The 18,538-nt window shown below is 38.3% G+C and overlaps 1 protein-coding gene, 1 long non-coding RNA gene and 2 pseudogenes across 4 annotated transcripts in view; 1 reads left to right on the top strand and 3 right to left on the bottom strand.

Moving 5' to 3' along the window:
• The window catches only part of LOC311618855, a 94,316-nt gene that overhangs the window by 48,023 nt on the left and 27,755 nt on the right, over positions 1–18,538 (top strand). The window lies entirely within an intron of this gene.
• Positions 2,636–3,107, bottom strand: LOC311612169 (non-histone chromosomal protein HMG-14-like; annotated as a pseudogene). The gene has a single exon. The product of its transcript is annotated as a non-histone chromosomal protein HMG-14-like (transcript).
• Positions 6,512–7,047, bottom strand: LOC311618816 (mitochondrial import inner membrane translocase subunit TIM14-like; annotated as a pseudogene). The gene is made up of 2 exons: positions 6,807–7,047; positions 6,512–6,734 (listed from the first exon to the last, which is right to left on the bottom strand). The product of its transcript is annotated as a mitochondrial import inner membrane translocase subunit TIM14-like (transcript).
• The window catches only part of ODAD2 (outer dynein arm docking complex subunit 2), a gene marked incomplete at its 5' end in the record, with an annotated part of 176,154 nt that continues 169,962 nt past the window's right edge, over positions 12,347–18,538 (bottom strand). Inside the window, one exon of the mRNA XM_084875757.1 lies at positions 12,347–14,898. Coding sequence (XP_084731883.1) covers positions 14,785–14,898 — 114 coding nt within the window. The 3' untranslated portion in view covers positions 12,347–14,784. The remainder of the gene's footprint in view (positions 14,899–18,538) is intronic.

The following is an 18,538-nucleotide window of genomic DNA, read 5'->3' as shown; positions in this document are numbered from 1 at the left end:
ATAGGACCAGTCGAGCGGTTGCTATGACGTACACTGACCACCAGGAGGCAGACGCTCAATGCAGAAGCTGCCCCCTGGTGGACAGTGTGCTCCCACAACCATGGCCCCTCCCCCTGGCTGGCCAATCTCCCACAGCCCCTTCCCCTAGCCAACCTCCCATGGTCCCTATTGGCCTCAAAGTAATGCACTGGGCTTCTTTTTATAATTCTTGGTATTTCTGTTGTTACCTCTTTTTCACTTATGATTTTGTTTATTTAGGTCCTCTCTTTTTTTTCTTGATAAGTACGGTTAAAGGTTTATCAATATTTTTTATATTTAAAAAAATCAGCTCTGCGTTTCATTGATTTTTGTACTTTTTTTTAACTTTATTTTGACCTTTATTATTTCCTTCCTTCTATTTACTTGGACTTTGTTGTTCTTTTTCTAGTTCCTTTAATTTAAGGTTAGATTGCTTATTTGAAAAATTTCTTGTTTCTTAAGGTAGGCCTTTTAGGCTATAAATTTCTCTCTTAGTACTGCTTTTGTGGTGTACCATAGATCTGGGTATACTGTGTTGTCATTTTAATTTATCTCAAGGTATCTTTTATTTTCTTCCTTTATTTCATTGCTAACCCATTCATTGTTTAGTAACATGTTATTTAGCTTTTATGTGTTAGTATGTTTTTTAGTATTTTTTTCTTGAAATTGATTTGTAGATTCATGCCATCGTGGTCAGAGAAGATGCTTGATATGATTTCCATCTTCTTAAATTTATTGAGACTATTTTATATCCTAACAATTGGTCTATTCTAGAATATGTTTCATGTACACTTGAAAAGAATATATATCAATTAAATGCATCTGATGTAGCATGTCATTTAAGGATGGCATTTTCTTGTTGATTTATTGTCTGGAAGATCTGGTCATTTATGTCAGTGGGATGTTAAATCCCCTACTATGACTATGACTATATATTACTGTCAGTCTTTCCTTTATGTTCATCAAGCTTTGTTTTATATATTTAGGTGCTTCTATATTGAATGCATACACTCTTACAATGGTTATATCCTCTTGTTGGATTGATATCTTTATCATTATGTGATATCCTCCTTTGTTATTATAGCCTTTGTTTTAAAGTTTATTCTATCTAAGTGTTGCTACCCCACCTTTTTTTCATTTTTATTTGCATGAAATATCTTTTCCATCCCTTTATTTTTACTTCGTGTGTATTTTTTGTTCTGAGGTGGGTCTTTTGTAGACAGCATATGGGTCTTGTTTTATTATTTAGTGTCTTTTGATTGGAACATTTAAGGCATTTATAAATATAAGTTGATTATTGATAGGTATGTTCCTGTTTTTTTTTTTTTTTTCTTCATTTTTTCCTTCTAATGAAGACCTTTTAACATTTCCTGTAATACTGGTTTGTGGTAATGACCCCTTTAGCTTTTTATTTCCTGGAAAGCTCTTTTATGCTTCTTCAATTTTTTTAAACATTAGCCTTACTGAGTAAAATAGTCTTGTTTGTACGTCATTGCTTTTTAATACTTTGAATATTTTATGTCAATTCCTTCTGGTCTAAAATGTTTCTATTGGCAAATCAGCTGATAATCTAATGAGAAATCTCTTGTAGATAACTTTCTCTTGCTGCTTTTAAGATACTTTTTATTTATTTAACGTTTGCCATTTTAATCATGATATGTCTTGGTGTGTGCATTTTTGGGTTCATCTTGTTTGGGACCTGCTGTGCTTTCTAGACTTGTATTTCTTTTTCCCTCAACAGAAAAGGAAGTTTTCAGTTATTATTTCTTCAAACATACTCTTTTTATCCCCCATGTGCCTCAAATAATTCTTTCATATTGATATTTCATTGTTTTGAGGATCAGTACACAGACATTTCAATTTGTACACAACTTTTAACATAAGAACCAAAAATGTGAAGTCATGTAGTTGTGATACTTTTCTAAACAGTTATTCCAGTGACTTTCCAACTTAAAATTTAGAGGCTGACTTTCCTTAATAGAGTATCAAGTACCAATATTTTCAAATGTTGATATGCTATTTCATCAAAGTCCTACTAATTCACAATTTAATATTATATATACTACATAGTCAAATTTTCTATCTTTCACAGCACATAGACAAAGTTATTAGGAAAACTGGACTACCACACCAAAGATGTTACAGATGCACAAAATTCTGACAATGAGAGCCAAGATCAAGAAGTGGTTTTCTTTAGAAAACAATTCTACCAAAAACATGTGAATAGAAGTAATTTAAAATGTTCAAGACATAGCAAATGCATGACTGACTCCAAATTGTCATTTAGTGTGCTTTGTATTATAGGATATAAAAACTACCCCATCTATGAAATGTTAAGCTGACACCCAAGACAATCAAAATCTCCCATATTCAATGTCCCACTATTTTCTGGTTGTACCAAAAAATAAACAACCAGCAAATGATTTCACCTCTTTTTTTTTTTTTTTTTTAAGCATTTACACTTTAAAAAATCGGATAAGGTGGAATTCCCTCCTTCTTAAAAATGTCTCTAGAGCTACTAAATAAACTTGCATTTACAAAATAATTGATAAAAATATTCTTCTGGATTGTATAAGAAGGGAGACAAGGACCACTGATAAGACATGGCAATATGACATTAATCAGACTTGGCTTCTTTTCTCCTGCTTCATCTAAGGTTGGACTCTCCTCGTTTTTAGTTTCTTTGTTTTCCAAAGGTAAATCTTCTTTAGGTTCCTGATCAGCCACTTCAGCCGCTTTCCCTTTGCTCCTCTTTTCCTTTTTGCTTGCACCTTTTTGTCCGCAGACTTATCCTTTCCTGCTGCCTATTTGGGCTTCGTTTCCACTTTAGCAGGAGCAGGTTTGGCTGACAACCTGGCCGACCTCCTCTTCTGCTCCTCCTTGGCCGCCCCCTCCGCAGAGCTGACCTTCCTCTTGGGCGGTGCTGGGTGCCTGAGGGCGGCGGCGCGCCAAGTGGCTTGGTGACCCTGGGCTGCCTGGCCACTGCAGCTGCCCAAGCTGCTCGGACCTGCCTCAAATACACTCTTGATCCTTTGATGTCTCTCTTCTCCTTCTGTTATCTCTATGATGCAGATGTTATTGTACTTCATATTATCCCAAAGGTCCCTTAAACTATCCTTGTTTTATTTTCTTTTTCTAATGAAACAAACACACATAAAACAAGGTTTTATATTGACTGGCTAACAAAAAAAGTGATGTAACCAGACGCTTATAGGAACCTGTATTTTCTTTTAGGAACAGTGATTCAGTATTTTCAGCAACTTTCTAGAACATAACTATTTCAAATAGCAAATAAACTGTACCTTAATACCCTTTCCCCCTGGAAATAACTAAAAAGATTTATCCTACACAAAAGCCATGGATGCCTCTTCATACTCTTAAAACATAACAAATAGATTTCATCAGGTTTTAGACAAGATGGAAAATAAACACAAAGTAGATATACCCCACCTTTGAACACCCCCAAACACATTCCAACACTAAATATAATTACCTCCATTATTTTTATCTTGAAAATCTGTTCTCCATTATTAAGAAGTTTAAGATGACTTAATAAAATTTAGATGGTAGGTAGCATATATTGTCATTTTAAAGCTAAACATAAGTACTACTGGCTAGCTATCTCCCTTGGGTGTTTTATATAAGTCCTTTGGTTAAGATCTTTATATACATTAAACCAATAGCTAGCCATTTGCCCTCAAATGTCATTTAAACATATCACTGTACAAATTTTGAGTCCAAGCTAAGATTTTGATAACAGGGCATTTCAGTTTAGCTAACTATGTTTAAGTTTGGTCATAACAAATGCAAAACTTTAGATTATGTAAAGAATAATTTTTACCAATGGTCAGTTTCTTAAAAGGGCTAGCTGAATACACTGTAAATATTTTCATGATTAGAAATGACATAGCCTCATCTTTTATCAAGTTTTTAATGTATTGGGTCGGCAACTAAGTAATTGCGGATTTTTTAAAGAAAATCAAAGACAATTTTTTCATGGAACTAAATAACTTTATTCTGAAATATATATTGCCCATTTTGATCAATGACCTTTTGCCATCTTTCAGGCAGCATCATAATCCCACGTTCAAAAAACTTCTGGTTTTTATTAGCAAAAAACTGAATCAGGTACGATTTGACATCATCATCATTATTGAAATTTTTACCATTCAAGGAGTTTTGTAAAGATCGAAACAAAAAGTAATCAGATGGTGCAAGGTCAGGACTATATGGTGGATGTGGCAAAACATCCCAACCAAGCTCCATTAATTTTTGCCGAGTGACCAAAGATGTGTGTGGCCTTGCATTGTCATGATGGAATACAACACCTTTTCGATTTGTCAATTCGGGCCGCTTTTCTTCAACTGCATTGTTTAATTTCGTTAGTTGTTCAATGTAGACATCAGAATTGATCGTTTGGTTGGGTGGTAAGAGTTCAAAGTAGACAATTCCTTTGTAATCCCACCAAACTGATAACAAAACCTTCTTTTGATGAATATCAGCTTTTGATGTTGTTTGAGTTGGTTCACCTGGCCTGCTCCACGATCTTTTCCGCTTGATATTGTTGTAAACAACCCATTTTTCATCGCCAGTTATCAGTCGTTTTAAAAATGGATCATTTTCATTATGTTTCTTTAGCAAATCGCAGCTGCTAATGCGTTGCGTTAACTGTGATTCTTTCAGTTCGTGAGGAACCCATGTATCGAGTTTTTGAACATAGCCAAGTTGTTTTAAGTGATTTTCAATGCATGTATGTGATACATGAAGCTTCTCTGCAATCTCACGTGTTGTACTGTGACAGTCTGAATTGATTATTGCTTTGATTAGGGTGTCATCAACTTCAACTGGACGACCAGAGCGTTTTTCATCTTTGAGTGAAAAATCACCAGAACGAAATTTGGCAAACCAATTTTGACACTGCCGTTCTTTTAAGGCTTCATCACCATAAACAGCACATAACTTTTTATGAGCTTGTGATGCATTTTCCCTTTGCGGAAATAAAAAAGCAAAATATGACGAAAATGTTCCTTTTGATTTTCCATTTTTCAACGAACGCCAAACGAAAACTACAAAACAGATCAAAAAACTTTTTTTTACTCATTAACAGCTGAATAGCCAACTATCAAATAACAAAATGTGTTTTACATTTGTACTACGTCTGCAAACCTAAAAATTCAACTGAAGCATATATGTGTGAAACCCGCAATTACTTAGCTGCCGACCCAATATGAAATCTGAATTCTGACAGTGATCTGATATATAACATCATCAATTTTTTTAGTCAGAGTTGTGACTAAACTGACTTAAATTCACAGTTCCAAGCAGCTGAGCCAGCTCTCCGGACCTTGACAGTCTTTCCTCCCAATGAGATGATTCTATTATAACCACCTGTACTATTTCCATCATAATATGTATCATATTGTATTTTAATTACTAGTTTATGGGTCTCATCAAATTGGGGTTCCTTGAGAGCAGATACTTTCATGTTCACTTTGAAGTAAGTACCAAATTATTTACTAAATGAGTAATGAACAATATTTCTATTCAAATGGTATGTATCCATAATTATTGAGCAACAATCTACAAATATTCTATAATTTGATTTAAAATCCTCAAATGTAAGTAAGAAATGTATACCAAGGCTTTTTCTTAGTTAATGCTAAATCACTTTTAAAATGTGTAGCTTTAGCCAGGACCGGTTTGGCTCAATGGATAGAGCGTCGGCTTGGGGACTGAAAGGTCCCGGGTTCGATTCCGGTCAAGGGCATGTACCTTGGTTGCTGGCATATCCCCAGTAGGGGGTGTGCAAGAGGCAGCTGATCGATGACTCTCTCTCATCGATGTTTCTGACTCTCTATCTCTCTCCCTTCCTCTCTGTACAAAATCAATAAAATATATTTTTAAAAAATGTGTAGCTTTAGAACATCTATATAATAAAGAGGTAATATGCCCATTGGTCCTAACAGTTTCACCGTCATGACCAGGCTGCATGGGCACAGGAGCTGGTGGGCGGGGATTTCCACCACGGGAACATGAGGCTGTCATAGGGGGCAGCCTCCCTCCTCTCCCTCCCCAGCAGAAGCACAGGCAGGCCTGGGCACCACCTGGCCCAGAGGGGGAGTATCAGGATGGGATGGGGCCTTGGCAGAGAGCTCTCAGCACTCCTGTGCTGGAGTCTGAAGGCATGGAGAGGAAGGGAGAGCACATAGGCAGTTAGGGGACTTAGGCCAGGAGGGGAGAGCAGATAGGCAGTTAGGGGGATCAGACAAGGAGGGGAGAGCAGATAGGGGCATCAGGCAGTCAGGTGAGTGCTTAGGAGCCAGTGGTTCTGGATTGTGAGAGGGATCCCAGATTGGAGAGGGTTCAGGCCAGCCTGAGGGACTTTTTACCACCTTGTGCACAAATTTTGTGCATGGGGCCACTAATTTTATTATAAAAAGTTGTTTCTCAAATACATAACTAATAAGAACTTAAAATTCATCATACATTTACTTCATTTTTTAGCTTGACCTTTTAGTAAGTCTTTAGTTGCATTGATTTTGGCAGCTATATAGGGAGATCCTCCCCTGCCTGGGTGATTTAAAAGCATAATTCATTAATGAGCATCTCTTATTTTTCCTTTCTTGGCAATATGGCTTACACCTTGTATTAATGCTGCTTTTCGTTTTGTCATTTTGGGTTTGAACCCATCTCTGTAAATAGCCACCACTGAAGGCCCACTTCTAATGTAGTTCTAAACTTCATATACAGGCAGCAAAGAATTAGCAAAAATGTTTAAGAAGACTTACGGATTTTGGTAGGCTTTGAAAAACTTGTTTGACTTGAGGCTCCATATGCTTTATGTCTTGCAAAAGAACAGCCTGCAAATCCTGCAGCAACAATGGTCAATCCAACTGCTACCATTTTACTGGCCATTGCTCTGGCTCAGCTCCCCTGACTCTACCAAGTGTGTGGTTCATTCCAGCCCAGAGGCCACAGTCATGAACTCCACGCTGCTACTAGAAATTAAGACTGCCACCACCAGCAGGCACAAAATATCCACACACTGGTGTCCCAGAACACAAGGTAGTCAAACTATCCTTGTTTGTTTTTTTTTAAACACTTTATTCTTTTTGCTTCTATGATTGGGTGTATTGTCTTCCAAATCATTGGTTCAATCCACATGTTTCTTCTAGCTATTTATTTATCTGGTGATTTCTCCTGTTTGTTTTTTTTCTTAAATAAAAAAACCTTTTATTTATTATTATTATTATTAATTCAAATTCTTTATTGTTTAAAGTATTATGTAAGTCTCCTTTTTTTCTCCATTGACTTATAGAAACATGTATTTCCCCCAGCTGCTCCCATTCCATGCCCTCATATCTTGTCCCCTCCCCCCATCTGTGTCCATTGGGTTTGCTCATATGCATGCATACAAGTCCTTTAGTTGATCTCTTATCCACACACACACACACACACACACACACACACCCGCCTTCCCTCATAGGTTGGACAGTCTATTCGATGCTTCTATGACTCTGGTTCTGTTTTTGTTCATCAGTTTATGTTGTTTATAATATTTCATAAATGAGTGAGATCATGTGATATTTATCTTTCTCCGACTGGCTTATTTTGCTTAGCATAATGCTCTTCAGTTCCATCCAAGCTGTTTCAAATGGTAAGCATTCTTATTTTTTTTACAGCAGTGCAGTATTCCATTGTGTAGATGTACCAGAGTTTTTTAATCCACTCATCTGCTGATGGGCCTTTAGGCTGTTTCCAAATTTTAGCTATGGTGAATTATGCTGCTATGAACATAGGGGTGCATATATCATTTCTGATTGGTGTTTGTAATTTCTTGGGATATATTCCTAGAAGTGGGATTACTGGGTCAGATGGAAGTTCCATACTGTTTTTGCACAATGGCTGCACCAGTCTGCATTCCCACCAGCAATGCATGAGGGTTCCTTTTTCTCTGCATCCTCTCCATCACTTGCTATTTGTTGACTTGTAGATGATAACCATCTGACAGGTTTGAGATGATACCTCATTGTTGTTTTGATTTGCATCTCTTGGATGATTAATGACTGTTAGCATGTTTTCATGTCTCTCAGCCTTCTGTATGTCTCATTTTGAAAAGTGTCTATTTAGGTCTTTTGGTCATTTTTTGATTGGATTGTTTATCTTTCTTTTGTTAAGTTGTATGAGTTCCCTATAAATTTTGGAGATTAAACCCCTATCAAAGATAACATTGGCAAATATGTTCTCCCATTCAGTGGGGCTTTCTTGTTTTGTTGATGGTTTCCTTTGCTGTGCAAAAGCTTTTTATTTTGATGCAGTCCCATTTGTTTATCTTCTACTTAGTTTCCATTGCCCTAGGAGTTGTGTTGGTAAATATATTGCTAAGTTAAACATCTGCTATTTTGTTGCATATGGGTTCTTCTAAGATTTTTATGGTTTCACATCTTAAGTTTAAGTCCTTTATCAATTTTGAGTTTATTTTTGTGTATGGTGTAAATTGGCAGTCTAGTTTCATTTTTTTTATGTAACCTGTCCAATTTTCCCAACATCATTTATTGAAGAGACAGTCTTGACTTCATTGTATGTTCTTGCCTCTTTTGTCAAATATTAATTGAGCATAATGGTTTGGGTTGAACTCTGTGTTCTCTGTTCTGCTCCACTGGTCTATATGTCTATTCTTATACAGTTTTGAGATCAGTGCCTTTGTAGTATAGCTTGATATCTAGTATTGTGATCCCTCCAACTTTGTTCTTCTTTCTCAAGACCGTGGAGCTATTTGGGATCTTTTTTTTATTCCAGATGAATTTTTGGAGAGTTTGTTCTAGATCTGTGAAATATGTCATTGTTATTTTAATAGGGATTACATTGAATGTAGATTGCTTTAGGTAGTATGGCATTTTAATGATGTTGATTCTTTCAATCTATGAACATGATATAGTCTTCCATTTGTTTATGTCTTCTTCTATCTCTTTTTCAGCATCCTGAAATTTTCCGAGTATTAAGTCCTTTACCTCCTTGGTTAAATTTATTGCCAGGTATCTTAATTTTTTTGTTGTTGTTGCAATGGTAAATGGAATTGTTTTTTTGTTTTGTTTTGTATTTTTAGTTTCTTGGTGTATCAAAAAGCCATAGATTTTTGGGTGTTAATTTTGTATCCTGCTACATTGCCAAATTCATTTATTAGTTCTAGTAGTTTTTTTTAATGGAGTTTTTAGGGTTTTTCTATATACAATAACATGTCAGCTGCAAATGATGACAGTTTTAGTTCTTCTTTTCCAATTTTAATGCCTTTTATTTCTTCTTCTTGTCTGATTGTTATGGCTAGCACTTCCAGTACTATATCGAACAGGAGTGGTAAGAGTGGGCATCCCTGTCTTATTCCTCTTCTTAGGAGAAATGCTTTTAGTTTTTGTCCATTGAGTTGGGGCATGTTTGTCTCCTCATTTTGACTGCCCCTCTGTGTTTGTTTCTGTGTATTATGTAGATCTGTAATGTCTTTCCACCTTAGTAGGGTGGCCTTATGTAGTAGGTGTCCTGTGGGACCCAGTGATGCAGTCTCCCTGATCACCTGAGCTTGCTTTTCCAGAGATATCCCTCATGTGGGTTATGTGAGCCCTCCTGTTGTAGCTGAACCTGAATTGCTATTGGCCTGTCGGTGCATGGGGCTGACAGATTGACCCTGACCACATGTGTGAATTACTGTGCAGGTATCGACCACATGAAGCAGAATTTGCCTCATCTGATTCTCGTGCCCCCTGAGATCTCCCTTTGGGTATGCCACTTGTGAAGCTAATTGGACCCTGCTCTGATGTTTCCTGAAGCTGGCCACCAGGTGTGTTGGTTCTGGGACCTCTTGGGACTCAGGTGCAGGTCAATATCGGATTCTGCCTGTGCTTGATCCTGGGCAATCTGTTTGGAGCTACAAAGTGATCCAAAACCTATAGCTACCTCTGCTGATGCTGGGAGTGCATGGGAAGGTCCAAGTTTTATACCAAGGCCAGCTTCCACCAGCACCACGCCTGAATCTGGTCAGCCAAAGGCCTAAGGCAGTGATTGGCAAACTCATTAGTCAACAGAGCCAAATATCAACAGTACAATGATTGAAATTTCTTTTGAGAGCCAAATTTTTTAAACTTAAAACTTCTTCTAATGCCACTTCTTTAAAATAGACTTGTCCAGGCCATGGCATTTTGTGGAAGAGCCACACTCAAGGGGCCAAAGAACTGCATGTGGCTCACGAGCTGCAGTTTGCTGACCACTGGCCTAAGGCACCTTAGATGCCCTGCCAGCTGCCTCTTCACCTGTTTGCTGCCTGTTCAGCTGTTACTCAAAGAACCTTTGGCAATACTAGAGTTGTATAAAGTAGGTTTTCAGTGAGTCACCAGGTAGGGGCGAGTGGTGTTCACCAGACTGATACAGATTCAAACTTGCTGCCACTGTTGGGTCTGAGGCCACTCAACATAAGTCCACAGACCTTTGTGGTGGGGTGGAGCCTCAGGGTGTCATCAGGAAGAGGCAAGAAGAGTTTATCAGGCCCAAACAGAGCAATATTTGGCTATGTGATGGAGGACTCTGCACCAGTCAGGTGTGTGAGGGAAAATGGGCAATTTCTAGAGCCACAGAACTCAAGTCTATCCTGGATTCTTCCCAAACCTGTGGAAATCCTGAGCTTAAGAGGGTGGGGCCCCTAGGAGTCTGGATGATGGGGCTAGTAGATCTCCTGTGAAGGATTGTCATTGGTCAGGCTCATGGGAAGGTGTAGGGAATGTCTCCACCCTAGAGCCACACAACTCTGATATCCCCTGAGTTTGCTTGCATCTCTATACTCCAGGCAGCTGACTCTTCCACAGGGTGTGAGCTCTATAGGGGAGGGTGACAGGGAGTAGGAAGGGTGAAGCTATTGATACCATATGGAAGGGAGTGCTAGACCCAAGAAAGATGGTGTCTGCAACTGGGTCCTTGATGGCTGTCTCTTCAGCTCTCTCTCTAAGCTGCACAACCTAATATCTCCTCATACAACACTATTCTATTCCCAGCCACTTTCCCTCCAGTGGAGCTCAGGGTAAGTGGCTGTGAATGAGATTTTTTGCTAGCCTTTTGAGAGGGCATCTGACTCCCATCTCTCCTTGGAAGGCAGAATCCCTCTGATTTTCATAGCCAGATGTTATGTGGGCTCCTCTGCTGGGCTCTGATCCTCTGGGCTTGGGAGCCAGGGATGGAGTTGAGACCCTACACTGCTAAGGGGGAGCCTTTACAACAGCTGATAGATTCCTCTGGATTCTTAGGCACTGCATGTGGGTATGTGGCTAGACCTTTCACTATCTCCCATTCTTTACCAGAATCAAAGTGGCTTCTTCTGTAAATCCTCACTTATGAGACTTCTTTTTAGTTAGTCTTCAGTTGGTTATTCAGTGGACTGTTCTATATTAGCTGTAATTCCAATTTGATCCTGGGAGTAGATCAGTGTAACTTCTATCTACTCCACTGCCATCCTGGATCTCTCTGTATATTTTTTTAATGTTAGTGAAACACAGCCACATGGTAACCTTAATGTTATAAATATATACTGTTGAAAGTTAAAGGATTTACACTATTACTTAAGTTTAATTCTTAGTTTTCATATCATTTCCTTGTTTCTATTATTCTTTTTTATAACCTCCTTTTAAAACCAATGATGGAAGCCCGGCACCGCCAAGAAGCCGGACGGCAGGACCCCCGGTGGGGAGGTGCTGCTGGGCCCTCGACTGCTGAGCACGGGCCACGGAGCTGAGGCTGGGGGCTGCTTCCTGGGCGGCACCGAACCCAGCAACAGGCTGAAGCCACGCAGGAGGCCGCGGAGAACAAAGGGGTGCTGCAGGCCAGCCTGCTGAGCTTCCAGGATGAGGAGGAAGAAACCGAAGAAGTTTTCAATGTGAAGAAATCAAGTTATAGCAAAAGATAGCAAAATTACTTAAGAAAGAATACAAAGAAGATCTTGAAAAATCGAAGAGTAGGTCAGAACTCAACTCAGCAGCCAACATTGCAACATAAATGCGTTTAAAAAAAAAAAAAAAAAGGACAGAATGTTGGAGCGGCGGTGGCTAGAGCAGTTGGGTCAGGCCCAAGGCAATGGCAGCCAGGCCTGGAGCAGCAGCAGCCAGAACCAGAGCAGCAGCAGCCAGGCCCGGAGCAGCAAGGCGTGGGGCAGCGGCAGCCAGGCTGGGAGCGGCCAGTCTTGGAGCATCCGGGCGCGGAGCAGCCGGGCCTAGAGCAGTTGGATCTGGAGCAGCCAGGCCCAGAGCAGCAGCAACCAAGCCCGAAGCATCCAGGCCGGAGTGGCCAGGCCTGGAGCGGCCGGGCCCAGAGCAGCCGGGTCGGGAGCAGCCAGGTCTGAAGCAGCAGCAGCCAGGCCGGGAGCGGCAGCTGCTAGACCCAGAGCAGCTGGTTGTTGAGTGGACAAGAGCAACAGAGGCCAGGCCCGGAGCAGCCAGGCCTGGAACAGCTCGCTCCTCGCCTGCCCCTGCCCCAGGGCTGCCTCTCAGACATGGCTGGAAACTTTTGGGGGAACTTGAGGCTCTGCTGAATCAAGTGATGAAGGCTTAGATCTGGATGTGTTGAGTTATTATAGCGCTGGGGTGTAGATCTGTGAATGCCTTGTGTGGGGTCTGGATGAGGTTGGTTGATCTATTTGGAAGTGTCTTTTGTTTGAAGTGTATCCTTGGGCATGTGGAGGTATTATTGATTTGAGAAAATGCTAAGTAACTGATTTACTACCTGAAAAACTTAAAGTTCTGAAAGCTTAAGGTTTCTTCCCAAAAAGAGGTTTTAAAGCTAACACCTTAATTTTAATGGAGAAAGGGGAGGACAAGCCCTTCCCACCCAGAACAGGTAATCCAATTCCAGCCAGCAGCTATCTTTAAACAATGTGTTCATTTACATTTGAATGGCTACACCTTTTGATAGCCTAAGGGCAAGTTTACATGTAAACAAGTTTGCTTCTCAGTTCCCAGGGCAGAAAAAACAAGGTTTAAAATTATTAGATTTTAAAATTTATTCTTAGAAGTGTAAAAGTTTATTAATTTAAAAAAAACAACAACAAAAAAAGGAGATTGAAAAACCTGATGAATGGGGGAAGAGACTGAACATAAACTGTGCACCTATGGATGAGGACAATGGGGGGTGGGGAGGGGGGAGGGTGGGGTGGGAACCTGGTGGAGGGGCGAAGAAATGTGGAACCTTTGTAATAATATGAACAATAAAGATTGATTAAAAAAACAACAACAAAAAAGTAAAATAAAATAAAAAATAAAATAAAATAAAACCAATGATGATTGCCGAAACCGGTTTGGCTCAGTGGATAGAGCATAGGCCTGCGGACTGAAGGGTCCTGGGTTTGATTCCAGTCAAGGGCATGTACCTTGGCTGCGGGCACATCCCCAGTAGGGGGTGTGCAGGAGGCAGCTGGTTGATGTTTCTCTCTCAGCGGTGTTTCTAGCTCTCTATCCCTCTCCCTTCCTCTCTGTAAAAAAAAAAATCAATAAAATATGTTAAAAAAAAAAACAAAACCAGTGATGATGAGTTGGCGTTTTACAAAACCTTAAAATTCTCAGAAATTCCTTAGCTTTTTAATCATAGGAATTATCATTGGTAAATTCATTATGTACAGGCTTTTCATTTCATACAAATTACTTACATTTAGCTCAATTTAGTTAATCATCTGCAAATTATGACAAACCTACACATTACTTAATATTTTTCCATAAAACCTCCTCGCCTGCTTTTTAAAGCATTAACCTAGACTGTCTGTTTAGAGAGCTGATGCATACAAAGTTATTTTCCTGGTGATGCTTGCACAGTTAGTTCCCAAACATTTCAGTACACTGAGGTTACATATGTGATTCTTTTAAGTGGCTTGTAATGTTTCTATAACCTGATAAAGTGCTATTAATCTTTTGTAGCCACTTTTTAGAAAGTACTTTGTGTGCTGAAAACAAATACAGAAATTCAAAGCAATTTTATGAGAAGTAATATTATCCTGACACCAGCACAAGTTCATTCTTTCAATAAAAGTGTTGGTGAATCCTGTGAGGGAAATAAAATGTATCATTGTTTATGCTGTGTAAACCCCAAAATTAAAAAACACACAACTCATGCATTGCTTATGTTTTTGTGATTTGCATGATCTGGTCAAGTGACAGTTATACATTATCTTTCAGATGTTTAATAGATTTAGGAGAAAGTTGGAATGACCTCGGGATGATCTCTCAAGTCCAGCTGCTTAATTCTGAATTCTATTTAATAACAGTTTGTGAAATCAGCACATCTCTTCAGAACTCTCCCATGGGTTGCAAGTGATCAAAACGACAAAACCATAATGACAAGGCTGTTAGATAGGTTTAACAGAAAGGGAATTCTAAAAACTCATTTACTATAGCGCTGCACACTGGAAGACCATATCTTTTATTAAAATTTTCACAAATACAAAAGCATTACTGGAAAAAAATGTGGTATACATATATTCTCAATTCCTGGAAAATTATAAAAAAATTATTGGCTTTATATTTCATTACATGCAGATCCTTAAACCATTGAATAGAACAAAAATATCCATACAGTTTTTGCATGAACAGCATCCTTCATATTTTTCATCCATATGTTTTCATTCAGGCATTTGTCTGCTTGTAAAGGATCTGCTAATAAATGTTTCCTAATTTCAGCTTCCCGGCCATGGGAGTGATATGTTCTGTGTCATGCAAAATTTGATAGCTTGAAATGTCTGTTCGAATTTCAAGTGTATCTTGCCTTTTCCGTAGCAAGAGCCAGCCTGCGGATGTTCGATATGCAACCGGCTGCAGCTTCCTGGAGTTCCTGGTCAGGCGACCCAACCATGTGCAGTAGAAGCTGTCACACATAAGGAGGAGGAGAAGGAAAATAAGAGTAAAACTGTTAATCTAAAGTCATAAAGTTAGGCTATGAAATACTTTTAAATATTAAATATTTTTTAAAACCACCAAAAAAGAGGTACAAGAAAGCCTGTTTGAGCTGATACAAATAAATACAGATGATGTTTAGTCAGATGCAGGAAATTCTCATGAAATTCTTACCTTTTTTTATTTTCTGGAGCTGAGCTAGACAAGTTTCTCTTTTCTTCGGTCATCTAACTGCTATGGATTCTACTTTAAAATTTCTCTTGCATTCTTTTTGGTTTCCCCACTTCCTAGGATAAGCCAACATATGCCCAGACTATGACTGCAACCTCTTAGATTTAATCTCTGTATTCCATCTGATCATGTCACAACCTAATTATACCAGTCCCTTAATAGAGATTATCATTGGCTCCCAATGCTAGCTAGAGGCCAGTCTATTAACCTTAAAGTATTTTTTTTTTTTTACCTCTGGCCTCAGTTTTACCCTTCTAGTCATTTGTCTTCCTCCTGTCCTATATTGTACTCCTGCTCTATATTGTACTCCCCACTTCTCTGGCCTTGATTGATGCTACCCCTTACCTAAAATGCACTTCTATCTTCTTCTCTGATTTTCTAAATTTTAACCATCTTTCACGACCTAAATTTTTGACAAAGCTTCCACAGACTTCCATCAAACAAAATGCCATATCTCTCTCATAGCAGTTGGCTCAAATGTACTTTGCTACACTTAAATTTTTCCGTTCTTCAAAGATATCGGGATTTATGCTTTCTGCTCTTCTTTAGATTACAAACTCTGAAACTTAGAGTACCATATAGTGCCTAGCGCATAGTAGATATCCAATAAATTTCAAATAAATGAACTTTTAAAATCATTCATTAACATAATTAGTAGTTCTGATGAAGATTTAACACTTAATTGAATCATATTTTACCTACACAGTAATATTTTAGTAAAAGTGTGGATAATGTTAAAAAATAAGTATGATTTGAAAGGAAAGAAATACTGTAAGGATAAATACTGTGAAACAGTTTAAATATGGCCAGAATAGGAACTTGGGTTTTATTCTAAATGTAACACAGAAAAAATTTTAAGCACTTTAATCAAAAGAGTGGCATGGTCAAATTTGTATTTTTGGAAGATATCTTTAACAGCAACTTAAAGATTATGTAGAGAGGAGAGACTGAAGGGTGCTATAATACTTCAGGCTACAGGAATCAGAAATAGCATGGGAGGAAGGAATTCAAGGAGTATTCAGAGACTAAACTATTCAACTGGTCTGAGAACAGTTTGTTAACCAAATAGAACATGAAAATGGTAATCTCATATTATACACAAACATCAATTCCAGGTGGATTAATAATTTAAATAAGAAAGGAAAAATATAAAACATTTAGAAGGTTGTATGTGAGAAAACCTTGATCAAGAGGTCTGGAGGATATCTGGTTTCTCAGTTCCTGACTTCCTCATTGTCAATGATCTTTATCTCATTCTAGCCCCCTACTTCCAGGGTAACACCCTGGTTCTTATTTCTCATCACTCTCCACAGCCTCACCTTTAAAATCTCTAATCACAATTTCTACTCCTATGATTTGGTCATTGAACTTACTTGTTTATTCTCATCACAATCTAATCCATTGGCTTATATATGTTTTATTGTTTTGTTTTTAACCTTCTCCCGTCTTCACTTCCTCTATAACCAGTTTAGATTCCATAGTACATCTTTTCAGTTATTCTCTTACCAGTTCCTTGACATCCGTCCAATACTACCATAACCAACTCTGTCTCTCCAATGCCCTCACTAATAGCTGAGCCCTAATCGAGGCAATATGTACACAATAAGGCAAATCCAATCTCAAATGAATTCTCACCACTGCCCAGCAATCTCAATATGTCTCTTTTAATACATTACTTCCCCACTCTTTTCAATGCCTACTTCAAATCTTCTTCAACTCCTCCTTATAATCCCCATTATCAGCAGATAATCTTTAAGGGATTCTTCATAAACTTGATAGAAGCCTTTAGATAGGAACTACTTTAACCAAATCTGCAAATCTACTGCATCTTAACCTAGCTTTCTCCCCTATCCCCTTCCTGATGTCTCTTTCCTTCTATCCAAGTTCCATTACTCCACTTGTATCATCCAGTTTCCTTTTCCTTGGGACATTTTACCACAAAGTAGTCCATCTCTTATTACTTTTTCTTTAACCTCTTCCTTCTACAGATTCCTTCCCATATTAAAAGCATGTTTCCATATCTTAAAAAAACAACACCCCCCACCACCACCTGCAAAAAGAACCTACCATTTGACTCATTTTCTTCCCTTCATAGTCCAATTTCTTTAGAAAGTTGTCTGAACTAACTGTCTCTGGTCTTAAGCTCCATTTAACTCATTCTAGGTTTGCTTCTGCTTTCACCTTCCCATTGAAACAGTCCTCTCAAAGGTCATCAATAACTTCCATGTTGCAAAGAGCAATAGATACTTTCGAGTCCTTCTCTTTTTTGGCTCCTTAACAGAGTTCAATATAATTGACTTTCTCCTTTCTGAAATTGTTTCTGCTTCTTATTAACATAGTCTCTTGATTTTCTTTGTCTCCATTTGTCCTCATCTTCCCACAACTCATTGATGGCTCTTTATCTTTCTCTCAACCATAAATCTTAAAGTTTTTTTTTGTTTTTTGTTTTTTGTTTTTTGTTTTTTTTTTAGAACAAATTCCTTTTCTGTCTTCATTCTGTTATCTTTTCCTAGATGGTTTCTTTCACTACCTGACTTTGAATACCATTCAGGGGGAATCATTTTCTAAATTTATATCGCCACCTCAGAAGCTTCTTTTTAATGTTTCTTAGCTATCTCTACTTAGAAGTCTCACAGTTATCTCAAACTTCATATTCCAAATGAAGTTTTAAATGTTTTCTCTCTAAACCTGAATCCCATATCAGTAATAGGTATCATTACTTAGCTGCTCAAGCCAAGAATCTTCCTGTATCATACTTAACTCCCACTCTTATCTTCTTTGCATGCTATCAAACAAATTACCATATTTACTTTTCAAGGTCATTCACTTCTCTGTATTGTTCTATATTGCTTCTCTGTATTCTCATTGCCACTTACCACCCACCCCTGGAAAGCTTACCATAGCTTTTTACTGTCTTTCTATTCTTTCTTGCCCCCCTGTAATTGGTCATTCATTTATACTGCTTCCAGACTCACTTCCTAAATTATGAAGTTCACCAATAAGGGGTAAAGTTCTAGAGAGAGAAAAATGAGACATAACCATTCTTCTGAGATACAAGAGAAATATTCTATTCTGTATGAGAGAAACAGGGACATTCAGGGAACCTCATGAATTTTGTGAATTTTGTATTGTTAATATAATTAAACAAGGAGGCCATTAGCTGAAGTGGCTCTAGTGCCTTTGTAGGCTATGTAAGCAACTCAAAATGTAAACTAGAGTTAACACATGCTAATATGAGAAAATGAAACCTAAGGACAACCAATCACCAACAGCCAAGTAGGCTTTCCCAAATAAGGCAACCATTTAGGCTATCACTAATCAAAAAATTTCCATACTATCCCGTGGGTCTTCTCTATAAAAACCTACTTCTCTCTGTTGGT

The sequence above is a fragment of the Pipistrellus hanaki genome, assembly GCF_964339955.1.
Source record: "Pipistrellus hanaki genome assembly, chromosome: 1".
In the NCBI taxonomy this organism is placed as follows: domain Eukaryota; kingdom Metazoa; phylum Chordata; class Mammalia; order Chiroptera; family Vespertilionidae; genus Pipistrellus; species Pipistrellus hanaki.
The sequence above is the reverse complement of the archived record's forward strand: the minus strand, read 5'-3'. Positions and strand labels throughout refer to the sequence as shown.